Here is a 26,198-nt window from a genome sequence, read left to right as displayed (position 1 = left end):
GACTACTTCTACTAGGAGTCTGTTCGTTCTAGGAGAGGTCTATGTTTTTTGGGGCCGAGTGATAGAGCTATGTTAGAGTGAGGATAGACTTTATAATCCTGTATAACTTTATACCTTTTTGCGCAACTCTGAACTTGCTCATTTTGTTGTTCATAAAATCTATTGTCTTTCTTTCTTTAGTCATTGTGGATTCATTCCTTTATACAGGATTGTTTGGTATGGTTCATCAGGTTTGAGTTCCGTGAAATGCTAACATAAACAGAGGAGACCATGCCGAAATTTCGAGGCGCCACTTAGTGCCTCGAGGCGGTATTGGGATTTGTGTTAGCGTTTGGCGGGGCGCCACATCGTCACTAGCTACTTGTTAAACATGTACACGAGTCAATCAGTCAATCCACTTTTGAAGGTATTTTGTCGCATACAAGAAATACAATGACGCTTTGGTAATACGATAATACTAGTAATAGTTTGATAATATACAATAATTGCTATAATTATTTGGAAATTTACCTTTCTTTTCGAAAGTAACAAAAAAAAAATTAAACTACCCTCATTTTCAACCTATAACCAAAAAATATATATTTTATTTTTCCTAAAATCATTCATCTTAAATAACTTAAACCTCTATTAAAAAAAATTAATTTAAATCATTTCCTTCCTATGGTAGTAGTTGAAACTTGAAACTATAGTCATCATTGTGCAACGATCTCCAAAAGAACTATGAGACTGCTTTTATACCCCTCAATACTTCTATACCTATAAAAATTAAAGAGTCAGGGTGTCACGCCTCCGATTTGAGATCTAGATTTTTTCAAATCTTGATGGTGGAGCAAAAAGAAAAGAAAAAAAATTCTAATGAAGATCTTCAAAGCTTAAATGCAATATGGATTTCTTCCAAATAATTTCAACAGAGTTTCCTCTAATAATTGGACTTATGAAAATTTTTCACTGGTAAAAATATACCTCTATAATCAAAATTCATATATCTATTTCATTCTAACCACCATATCATAACTAATATACATCACTAAAAAATAAACTATAATTACAACTCAAAAGTATATATAGATCAACTACACATCCCGTATCAATCAACAGTTATCCATGTCATAAACATTAACTCTTACTCTCTATACATACAAAAGTACACAACACACATTATGTTAATATATATATATATATATATATATAAAGAAGTCCAAAACTACACAAAATAGTTCCACTAAACTCAAATCTCAGTTCACATATAATAGAAATAGTGGTCATCATCATAATCTTGCGATCCCTCAATATAAAATTCTCTATCAAGAATATGCATCTCAACAGTTGGGACCTCTGTAATGTTTTGTTGGTAGGGTGAGTAACAGAAAAGTTACGTAATAGTAAACTCACATTTCAAATTAATAGTCCTAATATGAATAGATAAATAAATTAATGTATTATATGCAAATTTTTAAATAAATAAACAAAACGAATAACACTAGAAACAGGCTAATCTTTAATAAAACAATAACAAAATATCTCTATCTCATAATAAAATAAAAGAAGTATAAACATGTCATAAGAATATCAATCATGGTGGTGTATTTAATAAGAATGATGAAATGCACGATCGATATAAAAGTATCGATCTGTATATCGATGCTTTAGAATTTAACCAATTTCGAACTCACCAGTAGCTCCTTATTTTATAGTCAATCTGGCAATTTACCATAATTAGTTGACTATGTTTTTTGGCTCAGGTTAGTTGTTAATCCCTAACGAAGATCAATCGTTTGACTAGTATAGATTGCAAATGATCATTTGACAAGCCAGCTTCATTATACCTCTGTGGTATGCATGTGTCCTCAATCAATCTAGTCATCTACAATCATTTTTGCCGTATAATTTATTATTTTTCAATAAAGATAAGATATAAATTTTTTGAATAGTAGGTACTAAGATATTCTTAAGTGGTATCCCATACTATTAGAGAAAATATCATGAATACCCCTTTTAAGGGATAACAAAAATAATAATTATATTTTTTAAAATTCATTCGAAATAAATAAAAACAAATTTGCAAGTATGACGATATTTCCAAGTAATCTAGAAGTATAAACATACAGCAGTATAAAAAAGGCAATAAACATGCATCTTAATTGCATTCTATACTCTATTACACAATATTCAAAAACACTCAAACCTGAAAAAATTTTAACACAAGCACATATAGCCGAGAATCCCATTCTTAATTTTAACCAATCAAGAATCTCATTTTCGATTATAAACAATCGAGACTTTCATTCTCGATTTTCAATTTAAACTAAACATTTCATTTTTTTTATTTTATAGATAATCACTTAATGAAAATACGTTTTCAAAACAATGCATCTTAATAGTTTTTAAAATAAACACTCTACGAAAATTACTATGAAAGTCAATTGGTTAAACAAATTGATTATCTGGTTACACTCACCCAAATTCATTTATTTTTATTTCACGATATTTAAATATCAGAGGAAAGATATCAAACGAATTATTCTACAATTTGATGCATGAATTTTAAATTTAAATCATAATAAATTTAAAGCTAATAATAAAAATTGAAATAAAATAGATTTCATTGAAAATTATACTACGAATTTGAAATTATAAGTTTTCTACCTTCGTAATTGGATTTTACATGTCCCTACGCTATAAAATGATTTGTTTAGTTGATCTCCTCGACGATTCGACCAAATAATTCGGTGACTCAATAAATCTCAAAGTCGTAACTATTTTTTTCTTCAGTGTCGGATCTTAATTCCCCTCCTAAACCCGTTTTAATCTTGATTAAACACAACGTGCACGAACCCACTTTTAAATTCACTTGATCTCTATTTCGATTTCACAAGTATAATGAACATCGACTCATTCTTTACTTTATAATAATATAAATTTTTATATTATAATATATAAACTGATATAGTTGTTGTATCACAAATTCTAACACCTTTTACTCATAATATATTATATAATATAATATTATATAATACAATCATTTTTATATTTATTTTAATTACATTCTACCTCTTTTACATTTCAATAATCTAAAATCTAACTTTTTTATATAAATAATTATAATTAAACCCCTTTTTAATGAATAATTTATTTTTATATTTTAATAATTAAATAATATTATTATTTTTTCATATATTTTTCTTTTATATGTTATGTTCATTGCATTAGACTAATTCAAACTGTGTATCTCGAATTTTCAAAATTTCTTATCGATTTTCCTCTATTGAACAAAATACCCCTTACGACCTAAGTTTTCTTGATAAAATTAATATTTTTATAACTTATCATATTAAAATTGGATTTAAGCATGCTGACAATCTAAACTATATTTTTCGATGCTTTCAAATTTAACAGTAACGTCCGTTTGACTAAAAGAGCTTCTTATAAAATTTTGAGTTTTATCTACTTTGACTAAATATTCTAATTCTTCAATAATAATCTTGATAAGGTTATCTGAATTGTACATTTCATTTAGCAAATTCTCCTTCTAAAAATTATTATTTTTTATCGATAATATCATGATTTATTTTTAATAATTTATTTATTTTCTAATAGAAAAACAAGTCAATATAGTTGACTTAATTTCTCGATATACGTAATAAATTTCATGGCATTATACAAGGTTTTAAATCTTGTTCAAAACCAAGATGACTTGTCTGAGTCATCTTGATATCGTCCATGAGCAAGACAAATGGACGTGGCATCTCACGTTCACAAAATCTCACGAAACAAACGGGATGACTCAAAAGATATTTTGAAAATCTTGTCTGAGTCAATCAACCGGGATTTTGTATATTTTAATAAAAATATTATTTTTTTACATTTAAATAATTATTATCCAAATAAAATATGATTTCATGAATGCACATCTTCTAATCTACCTTATTTTATTTTAAAAAATATTTTTATATATTTGTAGAGAGATTTACGTGCGAGAGTTAATTCCTACATTTTAATTACTAAAACTTACTTGGAGTTCTGACAACTACAAGGAAACCTTAGTTTATGAAGTTTGTTACCCACCAAACCTCACTTTATCAATATATCAAAAGTATATTTGAAAATTTTTATTTTATCGAACAAATAAACCAATTTCATTAAAGTTGTTTAACACGTAGAGACATGCTTGTTCCCACTCACTAGGTCCCAATATTTGTGGGATAGTCTTTCCAATAACACGACCATTTTTCTTAAAAATTAATAACTTTTCACTCGAGACAGCATCAACACCATCGTTATTACGCTCTAGTCGGTTAAACCTTGTGTCGATCCCATGCAAGTAACTGGAGCAAATTCTTCACAAATATAACCTTCTACAATTGAACCTTCTGGATAATTTTTATTATGCACATATGAATTTAGCTTATGCAAGTATCTCTCTATTGGATACATCCACCTGTAATGCACTGGAGCGGTCACCTTGGTCTCACGAGCTAAATGAATGGCTAGATGCACCATAATATCAAAGAATGTTGGCGGAAAAATCATTTTCATTTTACAAAGTGTTAAAATAATTTGATGTTCAAGACACTCTAGTTTCCTTACCATGAGTACCTTACGACATGATTGTTTGAAAATGTGGACAACTCAATCAAACAGAACACATTCTTAGGCAAGAATCCTCATATTGCAAGTGGAATAAATTGTTGCATCAGTACATGAAAATCATAATTCTTCAGCCCGAGATCTTGCATTGTTTTACCTGAACACACCTTAAGAAATTCAAAAAATAACAATTTGAAACATTTACACCCTTTAAGCATTCACAAAACTTTTTCTTTTCAAGTGACGATATTGTGTAACATGTAGGCGATAGTAACAGTTATTCCTTTATACCTATTAACTGCATATCAATACGACTTTTCAAATTATTTTTTGTTGAACCTTCAATGTTCAAAAGTGTTCCAATCAAATTATCGCATACATTTTTTTCAATGTGCATAACATCCAAATTATGACACAATAAAATATCTTTCCAATACGATAAATTAAAAAATATTTTTTTTTCTTCCTCCCAATCCTATCTTTTTTTGCCATACCAAAAATAATTTGCTCGTATTATCATAATTAATGAAGCACATCTTCTCTATTCAACAGTTTTGGTGTAAGTTTCAACTTTTTTTTCCATTAAACAAATTTTTATTTTGTCAAAGTTTATGATCAAGTGGTAAGAATTGATGATATCCCAAGTAATATTCTTTATTTCCTTTCTTCAATCTGACTGAACAAGTGTCTTTGTGGCAAGAGGGACAAGCAAATTTTCCTTTAGTGCTCATTCCTGATAAGTTCGCATATGCAGAAAAGTTGTTGATAGTTCATAAAATGGTTGCATGCATCTTAAAATTTCGTTTTCTTGAGGCATCGTATGTCTTAACTCCATCTATCCACAATTCATTCAATCCGTCTAGCAATGGTTGCAAGTATACATCAATGTCGTTCCCAAGAATCTTAGGACCTAGAATGAGTAACAATAACATAAAAAAAAAATTAGTTTCATACACATCCATGGACGCAACTTACACGAAATCAAAATAATAGTCCATATGTTGTGAGGAGTACTCATGTAACTGAAAGGAGTAAAGTCATCGTTTGCCAATCCAAGTCTAAAATTTTGAGATTTAAAACCAAATAACAAATACTCATTGTCTGAAGCTTCCCACGCCATAGAAACAGCCAAATGCCTCAACACGAAGTCTTTTATACAACTATCAGAATGATATCTTATATTCTCAATTATTTTTTAAGACATAAGCAACCTCTTAAGCCTCGATTTTAATAGAAAATGACGCAAAATCTTTGCAATTATTTTCTTATCTTTTGTAAATGTACAGGAAAGTTCCTTAGTTGACTATCATCCAATTGCTCTCCATTTAGACTCACACATACTACGTATTCATTTGCATTATCATACTCTTTCCAGTATAATATGTAGTCATTCGAGCACAAATGTTTCTTTTTGTAATGTAAGCCAAGTTTCCATAAGATCTTATTCGATTTCGTAATAATTCTTTGGCAACTTTTCGCCAGTAGGAAATGCATCTTTTAACAATTTGAGTAACATATCAAATGATTTATTACTTCATCCATTAAAACATTTTAGATATAACAACTTTACAATAGAAGATAGTTTCAAAAATTTAGTACAATTCGGATATAACTCAGTCTTGGCAACTTTCAACATTTCATAAAACTTATTTGCATTCTCATTTGACTCATCTAGACCATCATCATTCGACTCATTAACCTCTTCACAATTAGAATTTGGGATTTCAAATGCATCTTGTATCATTCCTTGCATACCATCACCCTCTTTGGACTCATCAATTCTATATTCATTTTCGAATGTCTCGCCATGACATGTCCAATATATATATATCTCTTATTTATCCGATACCATAATAATTTATCATGCATGTTTTCTCTATTCTTTACTAGTACATTGAGTCAATTGACACAATGATATTGGATCGCATTATCAAACCTTAAACGAGAAAATGCAAAATCCAATAACTCATTAACTCCTGCTTCATATTCAGGGGTATCTCTAGGTAACTGAATCCAATTTTTATCTATCGACATATCCACTACATGACAATGTCACCTTTAAACAAAAGGCACATGATCATGTACAACTAAAAATAGGGAAACAACTAGTCAATTATAGACAAAATATTTGATCAAAGGATAAAATTTTGTTAAATTTCTATAAATATTTTAATGTGTTAAATATATTTTTAATGGGTGGATTTTCAAACAATTTTATTGAGTTTTTGTTGACCCAATATATATCTATTGAACAAGATGGACACATTTTTCAAACCCAAACCAAACATTCTAAAAGAATGTGAGGGATTCTCATAAAGCAATCCTGAAAATGGGATCATGCCCCCTACTCTCACGTAGTAACTCGTCATGGGGCCATGCTTACATGTAGAAATCAAACAATCCCTTCTATCATCAAAGACATTATCCCTCTAATTCACTTAATAGATTTATCGTTTACAATGCATATCTCCATAAAATCATGGGAAATTGTATACCACTTTGTAGACCCAATAGAAATTCTCCATTCGAATCGATGGGGCACGAAAAGATCTTATGGATATCAAAGAACGATGGTAAGATCCTCGATTATAGAACGTCGATCCTCATGAAGGATTTTCTGGTAAATATCATTGGTTTTGTCATATGCATCTCACAAGAAAATTCATAGCATCATCTCCCACCAAATTATGAGTTGAAGATTGGCCATATGTATTATCTTGTTAGCTGCTCAGGTTATGTTGATTCTACTAAGAAGGTGGAAAGGTAAATCTATATACTTACAAAGTCTTTTATTTTGTTCATATTGAATTTGTGGTATCCCTCATTTGTTACTAGCAACACATCGGGATTCATCCGCAAATTTACAAATTTAGTTCAAAAGAGACCTCAATGCTAACAGTTTGGTATATTCTTCATATTCAAATTCAGGTTCATGCTCTCAACTCAATTCACGACCACCACAACAACATGAAACTTATCACTTATTTTTATTTGGTCTCATGAGAGAAGTGTAGCTTTTATACAGATTTATGTTGAATGCACTACGTCATATTGCGGTTTTGGCGACACCACAACTGCGCTAAAAACGACTGCTAAAGGCAGTCGTTAATTACGACAGTTTGAAGCAGTCGTTAAACCGTCGTTTCAACGCACTAATGGAAATAAGTAAAAGTTGGGGTGCCAATAACCACCCAAAAAAATAAAAAAATTTCAGAACCTTCGTTTACAGAACTCGTCTTCGCCACTGTCGAAGTTGTTCTCTCCTCTCATTCACACACTCTCATTCTCACTCGACTGATTTTATCTTTCTACACCGTCGCTCTTCTCGCTCTCTCTCGATTCCTTCGTTCTTCTCGCTCTCGCTATTTTTTTTTTTCTATAAACAAATCGATCGGAATTTTTTTTTAGAAACAAATCGATCGGAGTTTGATCGAAAGATCTTCGCTCAATCTCTCACTCAAAGAATCTGTGATTTTAAAGACGCAATCAGATTCGATTTACAAGTTTTAGGGCAGAATCGATCGGCGTTTGATCGAAAGTTTTAGGGCTTTGTTCGATCTGCCTCCCTTTGCTTCGTTTGTGATCGAATCTTCAGGTATGTTAAAGTTTTTTATTGAATCTTAGATTTTTCATAATTAATTTAGGGTTTCAAATGTATAGATAAACATAAATAGAAGAAAAACTCAAATGTATAGATAGTGGAATGGAAAAATGTTTTGAAAAGAGAGTAATACATTTCAGCAGAGGAAAACATCTTTAGCAAACTTGTATTATCAATAGATGCAATGCAATAACAAATTAATGCAATAACTTGTATTGTTTGAGTCGATTTCTTTCTGGATCTCTCTGATTAGTAGTGTTTTTCTATTGTTTGATTTTGATTTCTTTTTGGATCTCTCTGATTAGTAGTGTTTGGACCTTTTTGAGTACTTGTGATTTAGTTAATCTGTGTTCTCTACTTGCAATTTGATGTATATCTTTGTTATAATCATTCTAACTTGTTTGTTATAATTCTTCTTTGTTTGATTGTTCTTCCAGTACTTTGGGTGTAAAATCTGTGATCCATTGATTTATTTTAAAAAGTTTTCTGTTAAGGATTTTAAGTTTTTTGCTGTTTTGATTCATATAGAATAGAATATCTCCATATATTGTTGTAGATGTGATCGTGTTCATTAGGTCTTATATAATGTGTATTCAGATGATGGATCAACGGAGCAGGTGACCCTGAACCAAGAAATGACTGTGTTCATTAGATCTATGTTTGTCATCCCATGCCTCGTTAAAAGTTTATTTGGTGCGACACCACCACCTACTATGAGATGAGGAATCATTTTTGGATTTCTCAACAGTTTTATGTGAGCTACGTCATTATGTCATAGTAGGACAAGGTGACCTCTTGCACCAAAGTTTCAAGAGTTAGTTAGTTGGAAGGAAAATCTGCTCATTGTTTGACGTGGGATAAGGACATATTTGAATCTTAACTTGTTAGTCTTGGTTCCATATAGTTTTCCTTAATGCTTTTGGTTTGGTCTTTTTCTTCCCTTATAAATAATTGTGATTACTAAAAGTTAGCAAGTGGTATTATAAAACTGTGTGAAGGGAATGCCTCTTAAGATTGAAAGATCTTTTCTGGTTTATATATTTTGGTATTGTTCTTCATGTATCCTTATGTATGATCCTATGCAGTCACATCTATTATTTTGAAGGACTAGATACTAATGATTCAGATTCAAACCACTTCATTTTCTGTTTAATTGAAGCATATAATGGATTAGATCCATCTCTACTTGGATGATATTGGGTTCCTAAGATTGATTTTATTGATGAAAATGTAACATACAATATTACTCTTGACTTATTTTCTTCATTTTTTGGAGTTTCCATACAGGGGACCCTTAGTGCATTCCTATCCTAGCTAGAGTTATAAATCATTGCTTATGGTGTTAATTATTTTCATGTTCTTAACTATTTCCTGCTTGTTTTGGCCACATTCTATATTGTGAGTTCTATGATGAATTCCATATGTAAAAAAACTTTGATTATTATTATTTTGTTTTCCACATGACTTCCATACTTAATATACTCTTATCATCCACATTGAGAGAGCTATGTATGTAAGGTGTGTTCTGTTTGTAGTAACCAGCTTTGAGAGAGCTTCCCAAGTTCTTTTTGGGTTTTCTGCGGACATTTTCTATAATTTCGTCAAGCTTAACCCATTTGTAGGTACTAATATCGATTTGCATTATTTCCTTTTTATTAACTGACATTATTGGATTTTGCATTAATTTGCAAATGTATGTTTTTGTGTATGTGTAGGACTGTTGGAGCTGGAATTTCTGTTGTTAACTATTGATAGTGCAAGGCTTTTGGAGAGGTAACTATAACTGGTGTTATATTTTACTTTATAACTTGTCACTATGAATGCTCCCTCATGACTATTTTTCTATTTTTTTCAGTCGTTTATACGCTTATTCTAGATATTTTATACCTCCATATAGATCTCTTTTTCTCATGATCTCAACCTAGAACTCTGCTCCTAGGCATTTTCATACATACTATCAGTGCATGATGAGTTAAGGAAACCCAAATTAAAGAGTCAATATTTCTTAGGATTGTGAGTTTAGTTGTTCGTTCGTAGTGACCAATTTTATTTCTTTGCTAAAGCTTTTTGTTTCCTTTGTACATTTTTAGGCCTTATTTTAAATGCAAATGAGTGTCAATTTGTGACCCAATCATGTAGCTGCTTGGATTTGATATGAACCAATCATTTTCTGATCCATTAACGGGTGAATTAAAATGTAGATTAATGATGTTATATATTTTATTTAGATATATGATGTATATCTATATTTCATACATATTGTTTATTGAATCTGATTTGATGTAAGATGAATCCAATACAAGTGTTACTAGATTGGATTTAGATCCACTTGTTGGTATAAGGGATCTAATCCAATTCCAAACGAACTCTCATAGCCTAGACACTATCGCTTTGGGTCACATCCGGTTCAATTGAAGAGTTTGCTTGATTCATATCATCAGCTTATTATAATGTATGCTACCACCATGTGTAGATTAAAAACAAAAATTACATAGGCTATTAAAAAGAAAGATTTGATATCTTAAAAAAAAAAAAAAAAACTTTTGGCATTAAGAGCTTTACCCCCTTTTTAGTATGGAGATTTTCTCGATTTATTTTGCTTTTGATCCTTGTTCATGAACATTTCATATATTTTTCTTATAATCAGAATGATTTTGCATTCAATGTTTCCAAAGTGAAAGAACAAGTAATGCAAGGTTAATTCTTACAAAGGCAGAGTTATGTAACTGCCCCATGTTTATTAATCTGACATTTTTATAGCCAGTTTGTTTTCTAATGAGTAAAAAAGTATAGGGTGTTCTAAAAGAAGCAAAACAGCTCAGTCCCTGAATAAACACATCATATCCCACCTAAGCGACATATACTAAAAAAAGATGAGCCTTTTCCTGTATTCTTTATTATTTGTGGCTTATGTTTTACCAAAACTCATTTTCTGATTGTGGTTTGTGGATGACTTGCAACTTCTTCTGGATGACAGGGAGCTGTCAATTTTGCTCTGATGATGTCCAGTTGATTACAACACAATCACAGATCTCTTCCTTCAGGTACATCTCTCGTATGTAGTTTCTTATGTTGGTTTTAAAATATTAGGTTGACAACAGAGTGCTCCCATATTTGTTTAACCATCTAAAAAATGTATTCAAGTTGCTCCAATATTTGAATAACATAGCACTTGGGATTGTTTTGTTTTTGTTGTTTTCTATTCCAGAGAAACCTGATTCGTGAGGCAACAATCTTTCTGTTGGATGTCCTGAAACCAAATTTACCAAAACATGCATTTCTTCAAACAAAGGTAATTATTTGTTGAAAGAGTTCTTGTAATTCTCTTTAGTTCACATATCTCTTAAACAAAGGTAATTATTTGTTGCACAACTTTGTGAAAAAGCTGGTCTGTATGTGTGTGCCCTTCAGGTATGGCCTCTTGGAATCATCTTTTGTGGTTTCACTCCTCAGCGTACTAGCTGCAGATCCTACATCTGGAAGCAAAGCTTGTCCTCCCTCCTGTAAGCTTTTACTTAGGCACCATATAGAAACAAATGGATCGCTACCATTTCACTTACATGAATGATTTTATTTTATTTTTTTAACTGTTCATTGTCTGTTTTCTGATTGTGATTCATCTGATCTTAATCAAGTTTTAGAAAGGCTTGTAAATTTGCTAGGTTAGCAAGTTATCTTGATTGTAATGTTGCTTGTTTGAATTAGTCGTGATAAACTGACTCGAAAAAAAGCCACTCAAAATTAACTTGCTGATGTGGCATGTACACAGAACCATTCATCTTTTTTTTTCTTGAGACACACCAGAAAAAATCTCTGATTTAGTAGACAATCAGCGTGTGAAATTCGAGTAGTTTTTTTCAAGTCAATTTATCACAATTCTTTATGAAGTTTGGGAAGCAACAAGGAACCATCCAATATATATATACCTCTCCTTGGTGGGGTCAGAACTGACTTTCTAGAAACATTTGTTTTCTTTGCCAATAATATCAAAACTAATGGAAGAAAATGTAAATAAATCTAAGTTAATACTTATTGAATCCAAAGGGCTGAAAAATGCCTAAGAGAGCAATGTAGGACCACACATGGGTGTGGGCTAAGGGCATTAGCATGTGAAGATATAGCAAGACTGGCTTGGGTAGAGAACAAACATGTCAGACTTGTGTATAGAAAGTGCTGATAATTTCTATTGTGTACCGTGGGCTCTACTTTGGAATGTATGATTCTCTAAAACCAGTTTTGTTGGTTGGTGATATGCAGGTCAGTAGAAACAGAAGAAATATTAGTATTTTGGTTTTTGTAATTATTGGCTGTATATGTTTACAGTTTGGACAATGTGTGTTATTGTGTCTGGTGATTGCAGGATAGCTTCCAAGCAAGTTTTCTATTGGGATGGGGATCACAATTGGGGCTGAGCTGGCCTCATACCCTATTGATACAGTGCGTCGAAGGATGATGATGACATTTGGAGAGGCGATCAAGTAGAAGAGTTCATTGGATGCATTCTCTCAGATTCTCAAGAATGAAAGGGCCAAGTCCCTCTTTATGGGTGTTGGGGCAAACATCTTGCGTGCAGTTGCAGGTGCTGGTGTGCTTGTTGGTTACGACAAGCTGCAGTTGATCATGTCGGGGAAGAAGTATGGATCTGGTGGTGGTGGCAAAGTTCAATCATGTGGCAGCAAAGATGATAATGACAATGATAATTTGGTGGCTAAGTTTAATTAGTAGTGTATATGTATTTTTAGAAACTTTTATGTTTAGATCGTATTGAAGTGAGACTTGAAAGAACGATGTATTTTGTATTTTAGCACCTTTCTTATACCAAATTATTGAAAGAATATTTGCGATGAATGTGATGATCCATTTTTTCAAAAATTGAAAATTCAGAATTTTTTTTTATTATTATAAATTCAGAAAAACGACTGTCTTTAGCAGTCGGAAAAAACGACAGTTTTACGACTGTCTAAAACCGTCGTTTTTTCCGACTGTTCAAGACAGTCGTTTTGACTGTCGTTTTTTCCGACTGTTGAAGACAGTCGTTTTTTTCTGACTATCCTGGACAGTCGTTTTTTCCGACTGTTTTGGTCTGTCGCATTTTAAAAACCACTCCTTTTAAAACGACCCCCTATTCCGACTACAGGGGCAGTCGGTTTTTTCAAAAAAGACTGTCATGGACAGTCGTTTTTAGCGTATTATGACGTAGTGATGCCACAATAATGCTACTGAATTCGTGGTCACTAGTCTAAATCACGAATCGGTGGTTTATACAATCAAGTGAACTACGAACCCATGTAATTTTGGTTGGATTCAACAAACCCAACAATTTAGTTTAGTGAATCAAACCACCAATTTATTATATTTTTTCATTATTCATATTTAAAATTTTATTTAACTTAAAATTTTTTAAAATTATAATTGTACTTATAACTTGTATACCTGAATTATATATATGCACAAGAGCAAAGTAAGAAACAAATTATCTCTACCAACCCCCACAAACCGGATATATTCTAGAGTGGTGAATCACAAAATTCAAATTCGAATCGAGCAAAAACCACAAAACAAGTAACATAGCCCTGAACTAGGGCTGTCAATGGACCGGATTGCGATTGATTTGGTACCAGTCTAATAAGGATCGAATTGGACTGATCTGATAAGTATTGAATCGATTTTTTATCAAAACCCAATATTAAGATCCAAATTCAATCTATTAATAATCAGGTCAGATCAGATTTTATATACAAAATCTAGATAAACTTCATACATCTCAATAAATATATAATATAATTTATATACTTTGTAATATAATTTACATTGGTCTACAAGCTGGAAAGGTGAATCTACTATTTCGAGAAATGACAATGAACTATCAAATTCAAGTAAATATATTTACCATAAAGGAAAATAATAATAAAAAAACAGCGGTACATTGCATTTTGGGAAAGTAAACAAAAAATTGAACCATAAATTCACCTGAAATCTAATTTCGTCCAAAAAGTAATAGAGATCATAGCTAAAATACAACCAATAAAATTTTTAAAAACCTATCTTTCGGTGCTGAAGCTCAACTGAGTTGATCCCTTCTCGTTATTAAAAATCAAGAAAATGAAATCTAGGGTTTAGGGTTCGATTGCTACACCATAATCAAAAGTACCACTTTCTTTGATTAAAATCTTAGCTCTAAAAATGAAAAATTAGGGTTTTGATTTGAAACTAAACTAAAAATTGAATTAAAATTATAGAAATTAGAATTTTTGTTTGAAATCGAACCAAATTTTGAATCAACACTATAAAAATTAGGATTATCGAGAGAGAGAGACAGAGAGAGAGGGAGACCGAGAGTTCAAACCTTATAATAGAAAAATCTAGGATTTAGAGATCGATTGGAGAGAAAAAGTCAACAAAATATGCAGGAAAACATACCTTTTCTATCAAATAAAATCTCTTTCTCAAAATTTCGGGAGGCCGAGATAGGATCGGATCTGTTTAAATTGAACCCTCACACGTTTGAGAGATCAAGAGAGAGAGAGAGAGAGAGAGAGAGAGATAGAAAGATAGAGATCGATAGAGAAAGACCTTAATTTGAAGATATGTTTCAAAGGAGATCTTTAAGTTCAAGTATGAGATGAGAGAGAGATAGAGAGACTTCGTTTTCGAGCTTGAGATGAGAGATAAAGAGATCAGCGTAAATAGAGTTTGAGATGAGAGTGAGAGAAACAGTTTCGAGTTTGAAACGAAAGATAGAGAGCGAGTCAGTGAGAGAGTGAGATCAGAGTCAGTTCACGTGTCTAAATGACTCTATAGCAATGGTCAAAATCTAACCGTCACTAAAAGTCATTGCTATATGTCTTTTTTCCTGTAGTGCTTACATCTTTTAAGTTCTTATTCCATCATTAAAATTGAGAGCACGGTTTTAAAACTTGTCGAATCAACTCAAAACTCAGTCATGCAGACTCAACTCGAGTTAACTTCTCAACTCGGACAAGTTTGCTTGAAAATGGATTCGTCAAGTCAGAATCTCGACTGTGTTATTTACTATTTAGTTATATATAATAATTTTATGGAGAGCCAAAATGTAAATATTTTTATTTATTTTGAATTTGAAATAATAAAAATTATTTTATAAATATTTATTAAATAAAGATATTTTTTGACTCATCTCAACCAACAAACAAGTTTCAACATTGAGACTTGAGAATTGAAAGGACATTATTACAAAACAGAAGACATTAGGAAAAAATACTCCTGGTTAGGGTTATTGCATTCTAGTTATTCTATTGTAACAATATTCAATATTTGAGACGACACGTGGTCTCTTCATGTATAAATGAAGAGCCATGCTAGAGTGACTGTGAAAGACACTGCATGATACAAGTTAAAGGCATCTATGACTCTATGCACACCTCCACGTCAGTTGAGTGTCTTAGACAGTGTAGTGCATAACCACCGTAGGATTTTATTAGATGAATTTTTAAGATACTTATCATATGTTTTGAAATTGTTGACATACCTCTTGACCTCAGTCTTCTCTTATTACGAAATAAAAAATGGACTAGATGATACAGAAACATTGGATTTTTTATTATTTTTTTCAAAAGTAGTCATCTTCATCAATATGTAGGATATGTTGATGTTGATGTTGATGATGATGGTGATAGTGATAGTGGCATTGAAGTCATTTTCTATGAGAGTCAAAACAAGATCTCGAGATTTGACAAGACTTGGAGATTCGTAACATATCTCGATGTTTTGTTTTACACATTTCGAGATTTAGTTGATGGTGAATGAGCCTTAGCAAACCTTAATTTCCTCCTTATTTATATATATATATATATATGTATAACTTAGTCTTTTGATTAAGCTTATGATAAGTCTAAAGTCAAGGCAGCATATCAAATATTCACAAAAAGGGTCAAGGGGCTTATCATCATTTTAAAAACTAAAACACAGGGCATGTAAAAAAGAGGGACTTTGTGGGCCTATTGTTTTACGTGTCGTTCATGGGAGGATTCCGTTTCAACTACCAACCCTTTCGAGCGGAGTCTTTGCATGGAAAACGGAGGTCACGTTCTCTAAATTAATAAAACTTCGATATATATACATCTATATCAAATATTTGATACAAACATCTTCCTCAAAATTTCTTGAAGAAAATATTTGATACAAACATCTTCCGCGAACTTTTGGCCAAATTATACAGATATCACTCTCACAAGTAATCTACAGCAGAAGGATTTGATTCTCAAATAATCAATGGCGAGGAGCGCACATAGTAGTAACATTTGCAATAATCAAGACCGCCAATCATATATGCAAATTAATATAATTTAAGAGTCGTGCTGACGCCACTGCAAGATTGTGCTTTCTTTTTTTTTTTCTTTGTTTGGCCGGTCACATGTATCACTCCATCTGACATGTCTACATCAAATAAATAATCACCTTTTTTTTTTTTTATAAAGGGGCGTATAGAAATTCAAAGTCATGACATGAGGAGTAAATCTAATCAATTTTGTTATCTTAGCTAACCCTTGGTGAGTGCAAGATTATACCTCATATCGTACATCTTAATGTGAAAGTGTGTAGGAACCATAGATACTTTTGACTCGTATCTCGATGAAAGTCATCTATGATTTTTACACACTTTCACGTCAGTATGTGCAATATGAGGTACAATCTTGATGTCATTTCGGTGTTATTCATAATTTAATGACTAGAAGTAGCTACATCTCATTTTTAATGTGCCCTTCTAGCAATAATCATGAAAAAAAATTCTTGAGGTACGATCGTGCTAAGCCAATTTTCAAAATGATTGAGGCAGATAAAAAATTCTTTGAATCTGGTAAGAAACTCGACCAATAATTCAGCTATATATTTATTTATTTTGAATATAAAAGAAAGGGTAAATTATAAAAATAAAAATAAACTATTTAAATAAATATTAATCAAAAAAATACTTTTTTTTTTGCAAAATTACAAATAAGAACCTAAATCGCTTCTTCAAAGGTGAAATTTCAAAATTATAAAAATAAAAAATAAAATAAAAACGCCACTTGAAGTGGTGAAAATTTTGATTTTGATTTTTTTTTTTAATTTTAGCCACTTCCAAGGGCACAATTAAATCGGTTCAACTGTCATTTTTTATCATTTATGAAAAATGTGTACATATTTTTAAGTTTTTCATAAACTTACATCAGTCCAATCGAATTGAATCAGGTCCGACCATCGGGTCGGCTTTTAAAACATTGATTTGTTTTTGACTCATCTATGTTACTCGTGAATTAAAAACTCAATGGAATGGGGACCAAGTTGAGTTTCAAAATTATGGCTTATTATCTTTAGGGGTATCAATGAGTCGGTTCCTTACCCATTGGCTCCGACTCTCAAGAATCAAATGGAAAAAAATATATATTTCAAAAGCATTATATAAAAAAAAAAAAATCTTTAAAGCATAATATATTATCTACAAAATATCCACTTAATTATAATTTATTCCACTAAAAAATGATTCAATGAATTTTTTTAAAAAAATTAAAATTTATCTTCTTTTAAATAATAAATTTTAATAAGAGGTGAGCCATTTTAAAAATGTGAAAAAACATGAAATCATGTATATTGTAAAAATAAATCGGTTCTACGAACCCCTATTTATTCATCAAATAGAACCAAATGATTTTAGTTCCTATAGATTCGATTCCTTATATAAAGGAACCGGATCCAGGGTTTTTGGATTGGTCCTGGGTAAATGGGTATCCATTGACACCCATGGTTGTCTTAAATATAATGGGGTTGTTTACTGAACAAGAGAACAAAGGTTAGGAAGAAAGGCTAAGCGGTTTTGATTAAAAAAGAAAAGAAAAAAAAACATTTTTCAAAAGTTAATAAATCTCACCAAATGCCTTCCATGATCTTTGGTCTTGAATCTTTCTACACAGAAACCCTAGAATTAACCATAGAAGACCACGTGTCACACGTTTCATCCGAATTTTTAGGAAGTTATTAACCGTTTTCTTTTTACAACTCTGAAGTCTTTCCTTCACCCGAGTGTTCGTTCCTCCCTTTTTAAAGACAATCAGATGATGTTCGAGATACACTTACGTAACTCTTGAGGCAAATCAAAGGCTAGGATATAACGAACTAGTTTCCGTTTTTTGTGTAGAACTTAACCGTTTAAAGCCACAGCCGCCCGAATATTTATCTACACTTACACTCTCCACGTCTCTCTCTCTCTCTCTCTTTGTGCGTTTATAGTTATAGATTTTCTCTTTCTCTCTCTAAGTCTCTCTCTATCTCTGTGGGTTTATACAGTTAAGGTTGGTTTGGTCTATTTTGACTCAAACAAGAGACAAATATAGAAGACTTCTCCTCATATCTCTTCAGGTATCTCTTTTTCTCTCTCTCTATAAAGTTATCTTCTGTTTTTATCTTTTATTCTATTATTTGAACATTATAATTATACTATTTTTATGTTTTTTTCAACTCTAGAGTAAAAGATGGAAGCAGAGTTACTTGGTCTCTATGAAAATTTCATTCCTCCAACCACCATTATCGACCCATTATTCCAACAATTAGATGATTTTTCATACAACACAGATAACTACACCAATATCCTTCCTTACTTCTCTTACCCATCAGACTCACCACCACCACTCTCATTCTCACCCGAATTCTTTCTTCCATCAAATAACGACTTCGTCGACTCCTACCAATACCCGAAACGCCAAAAATTCTACAATGACTCTTATTTATCTGATTTCATGCTTAATTGCTTTGATGGGTACCCTTTAAATTCCAACACAACACCTCCATTTTTACCAGAACTCTTGTTACCAACCACAGAAGTTCCAATTCCATCAGTTTGTTCGACGAAATTGAATGGTGGGTGTTTGTCTGCCCAAAGTGTAGCGGCTCGACAAAGGAGAAGGAAGATCACTGAGAAGACTCAAGAGCTTGGGAAGCTTATTCCTGGAGGAAATAAGATGAATACAGCTGAGATGTTTCAAGCAGCTTTTAAGTATGTTAAGTTTTTGCAGGCCCAAATTGGAATTCTTGAACTAATGGGGTCAATTGAGGTAAATTTCCACTCCTAGAAATTCATAACTTTTTCTTTTTTATTTGTATTATTATTATACTAATAGTTAGTTAATATAGTGTAATTACTATAAGAATTTATGAATTAATAAGGTATATTTTTCTACTTGCTGTTATTCATAAAAATAAAAAATAAATCTTTAGTTATATTATTATACTAATAATTAGTTAATATAATTTGATTACTCTTTTCTTTTTCCTTTGAATATCTTCCATTTTTTGGAATTTTTCTCTCTTATTAATCCAGAGTAGACATGTAAATTGGAGTTGTGTTAAAACTCTGCTCAATTTTTTATTTTTTTTCTAAGGAAAAAAAAAAATCTCTGTTCAGTTTGATTGCACAGAAAATTGGTACGAAAATGGATTTTTAAAATTATGTGATTCGCAGATGTATGAGTTCTCATTTGTTCAGAAAATTATTTTTCCTTGGGGAACAATTTTCTTATCTTTGACCAAAAAAAAAATTCTCTTACGATGTCCCCCAAAAAAGTTATATTTGAGGAAAATAATCCTACTGTTTTTGTGTCAGATTACCTCCACCTTTAAAACGACAAATTGATTCTCTTTTTAGACATTTTCCTGAGAACAATCAAACACCCGAAAATATTTTTTGTTAGGAGTTAGGACCATTTACCAAGAAATTGATTTTCGATAAAAACATTTTTTATCTTGATTTATATATAATTATTGAACTAAATAATTATTTTAATTCCATTATTAATATTATTACACTAGTAACTAATTACTATAATTGTAGTAATGTTATCTTTCCTTTTAATAATTAGGTCAGTTAAGGAAAAAGAAAATTTCCACTCTAACAAATAAGTATTTATTTCATTTATTAATTATTAATATTGTCACATTAATAATAAATATCATTGTAGTAATTTTATTTTATTCTATTTTTTAACTCTTTATTTACATATTAATGCTACATAAGGTTTTTTTTCTCCATTTATGAAGATGGGTTGTGTGTTGTGCAGGATGGTAAGGATCAACCAACCCACATAGAAGAACTTCTAACATCTCCAACTGTCCAAGAGAAGCTGTACTCAGAAGAGAAGTGCTTGGTTCCAAAAGAATTTGTTGAAACACTAGCAAAAGATGATGAGATTAAGTCAAACCCTTTGATCTCCAAGGACGTCAATGGGTTGATTCGATCGGACGGTTGTTGTGGAAGCTGATGCAAGCACCATTGTTAAATTTTTGTTTTATTTCTAGTTCTTTTTTGCTTGTGTATGTTGTATTTTCCTCTTTTATTATCCTAATCTGTTTTCTTGTAAATTCTTCATTTTTCAAGAAATAGATTTGTTCTTCTTTCTTTTTTTTCAATGAGAGTGCAAAAGTTGGATATTTGGTAAAATAAGTGGAAAAATAAATTTTTTTTTTTTTTCCTGAAAAATATGGTTTCAGCAAAATGGACTAAAAAATCTTACTAGTTTCGTAGATCAGATGCAATAGGGATGTAGAAGTTAAAATTCTATGAACTTAAAAACTTTTAACCGTTTAAGTTTAAATTTAAAGTTTAGGAGTTAATAGCCATCTACTTTGAATCAAGCCCCAAAAAGTTTATTTCTTAATTACTTTCTTTTAGATTTAAGTTTTTTCATGAAAACTAAAAGGCTGTAGTGTTGGATTTCCAATTTCGTGCTCCATTTGGGCTAAACGACCCTAAGTAAAATTTAAAATCTAACTAAGTTGGTAAGTAAAGAGTTCCTACAATATAAACTATGAGAAACACACGGAAATAGGAAATAGAAAATGTAATATATTATATTTTGCAAACACTTTTCTTTCTTAAATATATTACCACCACATCAGCAATCCGACATGATCGACCTCTAGATTTCATTGAAAAATTTTGATCCTAAAAAAATTAATTTAAAAAATAAAAATAAAAATAAAAATTCTTTTAAGGTTCTAAAAATGGACGGCTAAACTTTAAATTAAAATACAATGGAGAAAAATAATTTTATTTTTCAAAGTTGATAGAATTTTTTCCTCTAAAATCAGAAGCATTGAATTATGTGTTTGAATGGCACAAGATGAGCCCATTAGTAATGATGTCGGGATGGGACGCTTATATTTTTCTCTCATGAAATTCGGGATGCCCTCATGTTTTGAACATGCATCTTCAATTTACAATATTACCCTAATTAGGCTTGACATGGCACTCGTTAAAGAAAAAAATCATGCATCAAATCCTATCTATTCAGCAAACGGACCCAATTTACATTGGCTGTAAACTTTTCTCTGTTCCAGTTTTCAGGTAGAACAAAATAAATACAGAATCCGACCCGAACCCGAACCTGTCATTGCCCTTTAAAGAGGAATTAATTATTTTGACGATTAGCTCCAATAGCGTACCGCTTCTTACGTTGAAAGTTACCCGTTTTATATTACAGCAGTTAGCTTAATTTACGCCGTCAAACTTTCATGTCAACAATTGAGCATTTTAAGCCGTTTAATCTTATATACAATCCGTTAAAAAAGCGAAGGGTTATTTTAGAAATACTTTACCGTAAAATATTAGGCTTACTCCCTTGACCTAAGTCAAGGTTTTGTTTTTTAGATGATTTTTTCAAAATGCTCAGTAAATACTTAAATTATTAGATTAAAATTTCCCTGTTAAAAAAAAAAAAAAACCTTTGACTTATGATCTATGGGGTAAATCTAGTCTTGCATTTTAATCTAAATATCACCAATTTTACTGGAGGGTGTTTCTAAAATACCTAAAGTAAGTTTGTTAAGAGAAGAGAAAAAAGTGGGAGATCATGCGTTAAAACGGTTAAGGGTTTGGATTTTACTCTTTTTTTTTTTTTTTTTTTTTCTTTTTTACTATGTAAATTTTATATCCGACTAAACAAGGAGTGGTAAAACATTCTAGACCCAATGTACCTATCCAGGTGTCAAATTTTAAGGAGGTAGCGATGGATAAGTTCTGCTCCACTGAAATAACATAAAAAACACTACTTCCTCACTCTTGGCCCCACTTCTTTGACACGTGGGGGCCTCTGCTTGGTATGCTGTAAATAGTTAGATACAACAAACCTCTGAATATGCGACACAATAATAATTAAATATTGGTATTATATGTGAAACATATAATTCCGGATTTTATATATATAGATATATATAAAAGCCTTTGGACCGTTCATTTTGTTATTGGGTTTTCTTAACATCTGCCTAAGTGCACACATTAAAGTGCAATAAATACACCTAAGAAATTGATTTTTTTTTTACCGAAAATACCCTTAAAAAATCTTCTTTTTTTTTTTTACCAAAACACCCTCTATGCTTATTTCCAAGTTTACCTCAGATAAAAAAGATAGCTTGTATTACATTCAAACAAGGATATAAAGATAAAATCAGCAAATATGGTAAAACAATGGTTACCAATTTTGATCAAATAGATAATTAATATCGAAATGGGCATATATCATTTAGCAAATATATATATATATATTTTTTTTTTAAAGTATCTGGACTAGTAATTCTAGCACAAGTCATGCACATTTTTGTACTTTCCCCATACAGCACCCTACATAATTTTATAGAAGTTACACATAATTCATAATTTACGCCGTGTTTGGATTGAGAGAATGGAGAGAAGAGAAAATAAATGAATTTTTCTCCATTACTCTTGTTTGGATTGTTAAGAGGAATGAAGAGGAAAGAATTGGTGAAGAGGAAAAAAAAGAGTGAGTTTTTTCTCTCCAAAAGTGAAGAGAAGAGAGAAATCCTTTTAAAATATTTTATAATTCTAACTCTGCCCTTGAATCTCTATTAAGATATTTTTAAAATTCAAAAATATCCCAAGTTCTCTCCTGTTAACCCAAGCATGGTGGAGAGAAATTGTCTCTCCTTTTCTCTTAATGAGTTTCTCTTCTCTCCACTTCTCTCAATCCGAACATAGCCCTAAGGTTCTTTTTTCTCCATCAGTGCTAACCTTTTTAACAATTTTAGTGCCAAACCAATTCCTATGAAAATCACCAAAGAATTGCATAGTTGGTGTGGAGTTAGCAAAAGTTGGTCTGGCAATAGCAGCTATCTTTTCTTGGGAACCCCTAGGATTTTAACCATCTGTTTGATGGGGAGCCCGAACACTGGGGTAGAGGCTAGTGTTTCCAAGTTGAAATCTTATTATCAGTCCTTCCATGAAGCAAAAAAATAGCATTTAACGAAGTTTAAATTCAAACGAACAAGATGGATGGATGACTGATCAAAAAAAAAAATGTATGTATGAATGAGAACTTCTAAAAAATTCAAATTCTCATGAATACATTAGTAAAAAATGTAAAAAAATTAATCCCAATTAAGTGATAAACCAAGAAAAGGGCCTATTAATATGGCTTGATCATTAACAACCTGACCACCATTAAAAAAGAACATATAAGATGAAGGTTTAGAAGAAGACCCAAAAGAATATATAGATTAAGATGGTAAAATAGATATGAAATCACTAACTAGCAAACAGAGAATACAGATTCATTCAATCAATCATAATTTTTGACTCAAAGCATTGATAGCGAGATGATGATGATAGATAGCTATGAACACACCTAATTATTCTTTCTTGTGATGCGAACTTATTAGACAGAGTGGAATGGAGTGGAACCCACCCAATTTGAACATCTTGGTATAATATGATTAGAATCAAAATTTGAATTAATGGATCAAAGAAGTAGGATGTACCTGATGGATCAGAATTTGCCTGAACATTCAAAACATGCATCTCTTGGATCGATTCTTGATTGGGCTAATCTTGTGTTCTTCAAAGTTTATAAATTATATTAAAAGGAAGACCTGAATAATCACTTGGTTTCAATATGCAGGCATTTTCGTTGTCACCTCCACTCCAAACGCCACGACTCACCTTCAAAAGTGTATGAGTAAGGGCTTCTACTGTCTCCTCGTCCTGGTGCTTAGACTGAAGAGATTTTAATGCCAGGAAACAAACAACAGAAACATTACACATCTCCAACAATGTTGTTTTTTACACAAAAGAATCAATTCCAACACTAAAGATTCACACTTTTTCCTTCCTAGAGAAACATATAACAGCTTGCATCCCACACAAAAAAAGGGTTAAGTACATTACAAGGTCTACTGGGAAATCAAATGGACTCCCACGGGTACATCTCTAATTTTCCAAGTGACCGGGAATTTTCAATTTCCCGAATTCCAAGCAAAAAAGAAAGAACGTTCAAGTATTTCGTGTATTGGCATCACGTGTGTAAGTCGTAAGAAATCAAACGGAATAAACACCTTACGCGTTATCGCTCCTAATGGGGGGAATATCTTGTGAGGCTTCCCAGCTCCCACTCCTTCTGCCCCAACTCAAGTGACGTGCATCTGACCGAAGATTGTGAGGTTGTTGATCCGAACCCAAAGAAAATTCAGCCTCGGAGGAGTCGTGGTGTGCTCCATTGCTGCCTCTACTGCGTACGTCGACTTCTTCGTTGACTTCATCAAAGTTATGGCGCTGAGAGATCTTCAATAGATCTCCACCAATCTCTAGATCATCTTCTACCTTGGAACGTGGATTTCCACCCGAGTCATCTACTTCGGGTTCTAGGGAACGGGCCATGGGAGGCCTTTGTTGTACCTCCTCTTGTGGATGAGCACGGAAGTCGTTTCTTGAAGGCTTTATCTTCGTGCAGAATACTTCTAAAAAGTTATTCAAGCAACCCCGATTGTGGACATTAATCCTGTTGTCAGCTCTGTACCGGAAATTCTCATACGTGGTCTGAAGACATTGCAGAAATACTAATTGCTAAGAAAGTTATTAACTTTAGAAAAATGAAGGTGAAAAATGCCTATATATTTCAAGAAATGAAAGAAACACTGTTAAATTAAATTATATAAATTCTTATCTACCTAATTCACATTTGAAGTTGTTGAGATAAATTGGAACACTGAACGGACACAACCATCAAAAAATAAAAACTTGATCTAATAAACAGGCCTTCCTCCAGACTCGAAAATAGTAGAAATTCAAAACCTTTCTGGCTATCCTACCTATGTACATACTTCTGGATTCCCCAAGCTGGGTTTTGTTCTTTGTTTACTGCTATGGTTTGATTCTCAATCTTCAAAGAAAAAATCCATGGTCTTCCTATTATGAGATAGCCACGATTTCAGGAATTCCCAACTTAGTTTATTTTTGTTTTTCAGTTACGTTTGGATCTCAATCTTCAAATCCAAATTTATGGATTACTGCTTTAACAGAAAAATGGAAAACCCATGTTCTGAAATTTTGCACAGAAAAAAGGAGAAAGCTTTGGATTTTATCTGTTGGGTCTCTTCATCAAATCTCTAAAAAAGAAAGAAACAATAGAACAAGAAGTTTTGAGGGTTCATTTGGTTCAATATTGTCGGTCCTCTCTCTTGACGAAGACCATTCCAAACATAACTAGAACTAGTTCTACTTTTGCACATATTAAGTCATTGGACAGCATAATGGAATTTGGAAAAAGCCAATGATAAAAGAAATGATTTATGGAAACTTTTTCTTCTACTTCTATTTGTTTAATTATTATTGTTATTGTAGAAAAGCTTCTGTTTAATGTAACTAAAATATTATATTATAATAGATATTCTTTTAGTAAGATTTTATAAGAGATGTATGCCAGACACTAACAAATGTCCCAGCCATTCTTATATAGGCTTCTAGTGTTAATGAAACCTCAGTATATGATAGTGTCTGTTCTAATCATAAGGTTATAAAACTCCCTGGGACTAGCTCTTGAGTTTTGTAAATTTTGGCACTTTGTCTTAGAAAGGGAAGTTTGCCAAATTAATTGATGAAATAAAATAAAACAAGAAAACTGAGGTTACTCAGATTCCTATCACGGAGCTTATTGTAGACTATTTCAAGGAAGCTCTGAAAGAACCACATGACAGGTACGTAACTCCTAGAAAG

At 31.7% G+C, this 26,198-nt stretch overlaps 2 protein-coding genes and 2 long non-coding RNA genes across 7 annotated transcripts in view; 3 read left to right on the top strand and 1 right to left on the bottom strand.

Annotated features, from left to right (window-relative positions):
- The first annotated feature begins 7,632 nt into the window (after nt 1–7,632).
- Nucleotides 7,633–10,977, top strand: LOC147409735 (uncharacterized). Of its 2 annotated transcripts, none has more exons than XR_015175361.1 (3): nt 7,633–8,182; nt 9,724–9,806; nt 9,904–10,977. It is a non-coding gene; the product is annotated as an uncharacterized LOC147409735 (long non-coding RNA). The 2 variants fall into 2 exon arrangements; XR_015175360.1 differs by having other exon boundaries at nt 9,724–9,810.
- A 30-nt stretch (nt 10,978–11,007) lies between these two features.
- LOC147409734 (uncharacterized) lies at nt 11,008–13,043 on the top strand. Its single transcript, XR_015175359.1, has 4 exons — nt 11,008–11,232; nt 11,397–11,480; nt 11,600–12,445; nt 12,549–13,043. It is a non-coding gene; the product is annotated as an uncharacterized LOC147409734 (long non-coding RNA).
- A 5,381-nt stretch (nt 13,044–18,424) lies between these two features.
- Nucleotides 18,425–20,551, top strand: LOC147409733 (transcription factor bHLH53-like). The gene is made up of 4 exons (XM_086431777.1): nt 18,425–18,562; nt 18,668–19,254; nt 19,775–19,789; nt 20,266–20,551. Exons 2-4 carry the CDS (start codon nt 18,676–18,678, stop codon nt 20,455–20,457), a joined length of 786 nt encoding a protein of 261 aa, XP_086287903.1. The 5' UTR covers nt 18,425–18,562; nt 18,668–18,675; the 3' UTR covers nt 20,458–20,551.
- A 3,059-nt stretch (nt 20,552–23,610) lies between these two features.
- The window catches only part of LOC147409732 (protein S-acyltransferase 8-like), a 29,366-nt gene continuing 26,778 nt past the window's right edge, over nt 23,611–26,198 (bottom strand). For 2 of the 3 annotated variants that reach the window (XM_086431774.1, XM_086431776.1), the window contains one exon: nt 24,225–25,022. In XM_086431774.1, coding sequence (XP_086287900.1) covers nt 24,543–25,022 — 480 coding nt within the window. In that variant the 3' untranslated portion in view covers nt 24,225–24,542. Of the gene's footprint in view, nt 24,204–24,224; nt 25,023–26,198 lie in introns of those variants that run through there. The other variant, XM_086431775.1, reaches the window with a different exon arrangement.

The sequence above is a fragment of the Akebia trifoliata genome, chromosome 2 (assembly GCF_017979445.1).
Source record: "Akebia trifoliata isolate Shusen 1 chromosome 2, ASM1797944v1, whole genome shotgun sequence".
Taxonomy (NCBI): Eukaryota; Viridiplantae; Streptophyta; class Magnoliopsida; order Ranunculales; family Lardizabalaceae; genus Akebia; species Akebia trifoliata.
This window is presented reverse-complemented; position numbering and strand designations above follow the sequence as displayed.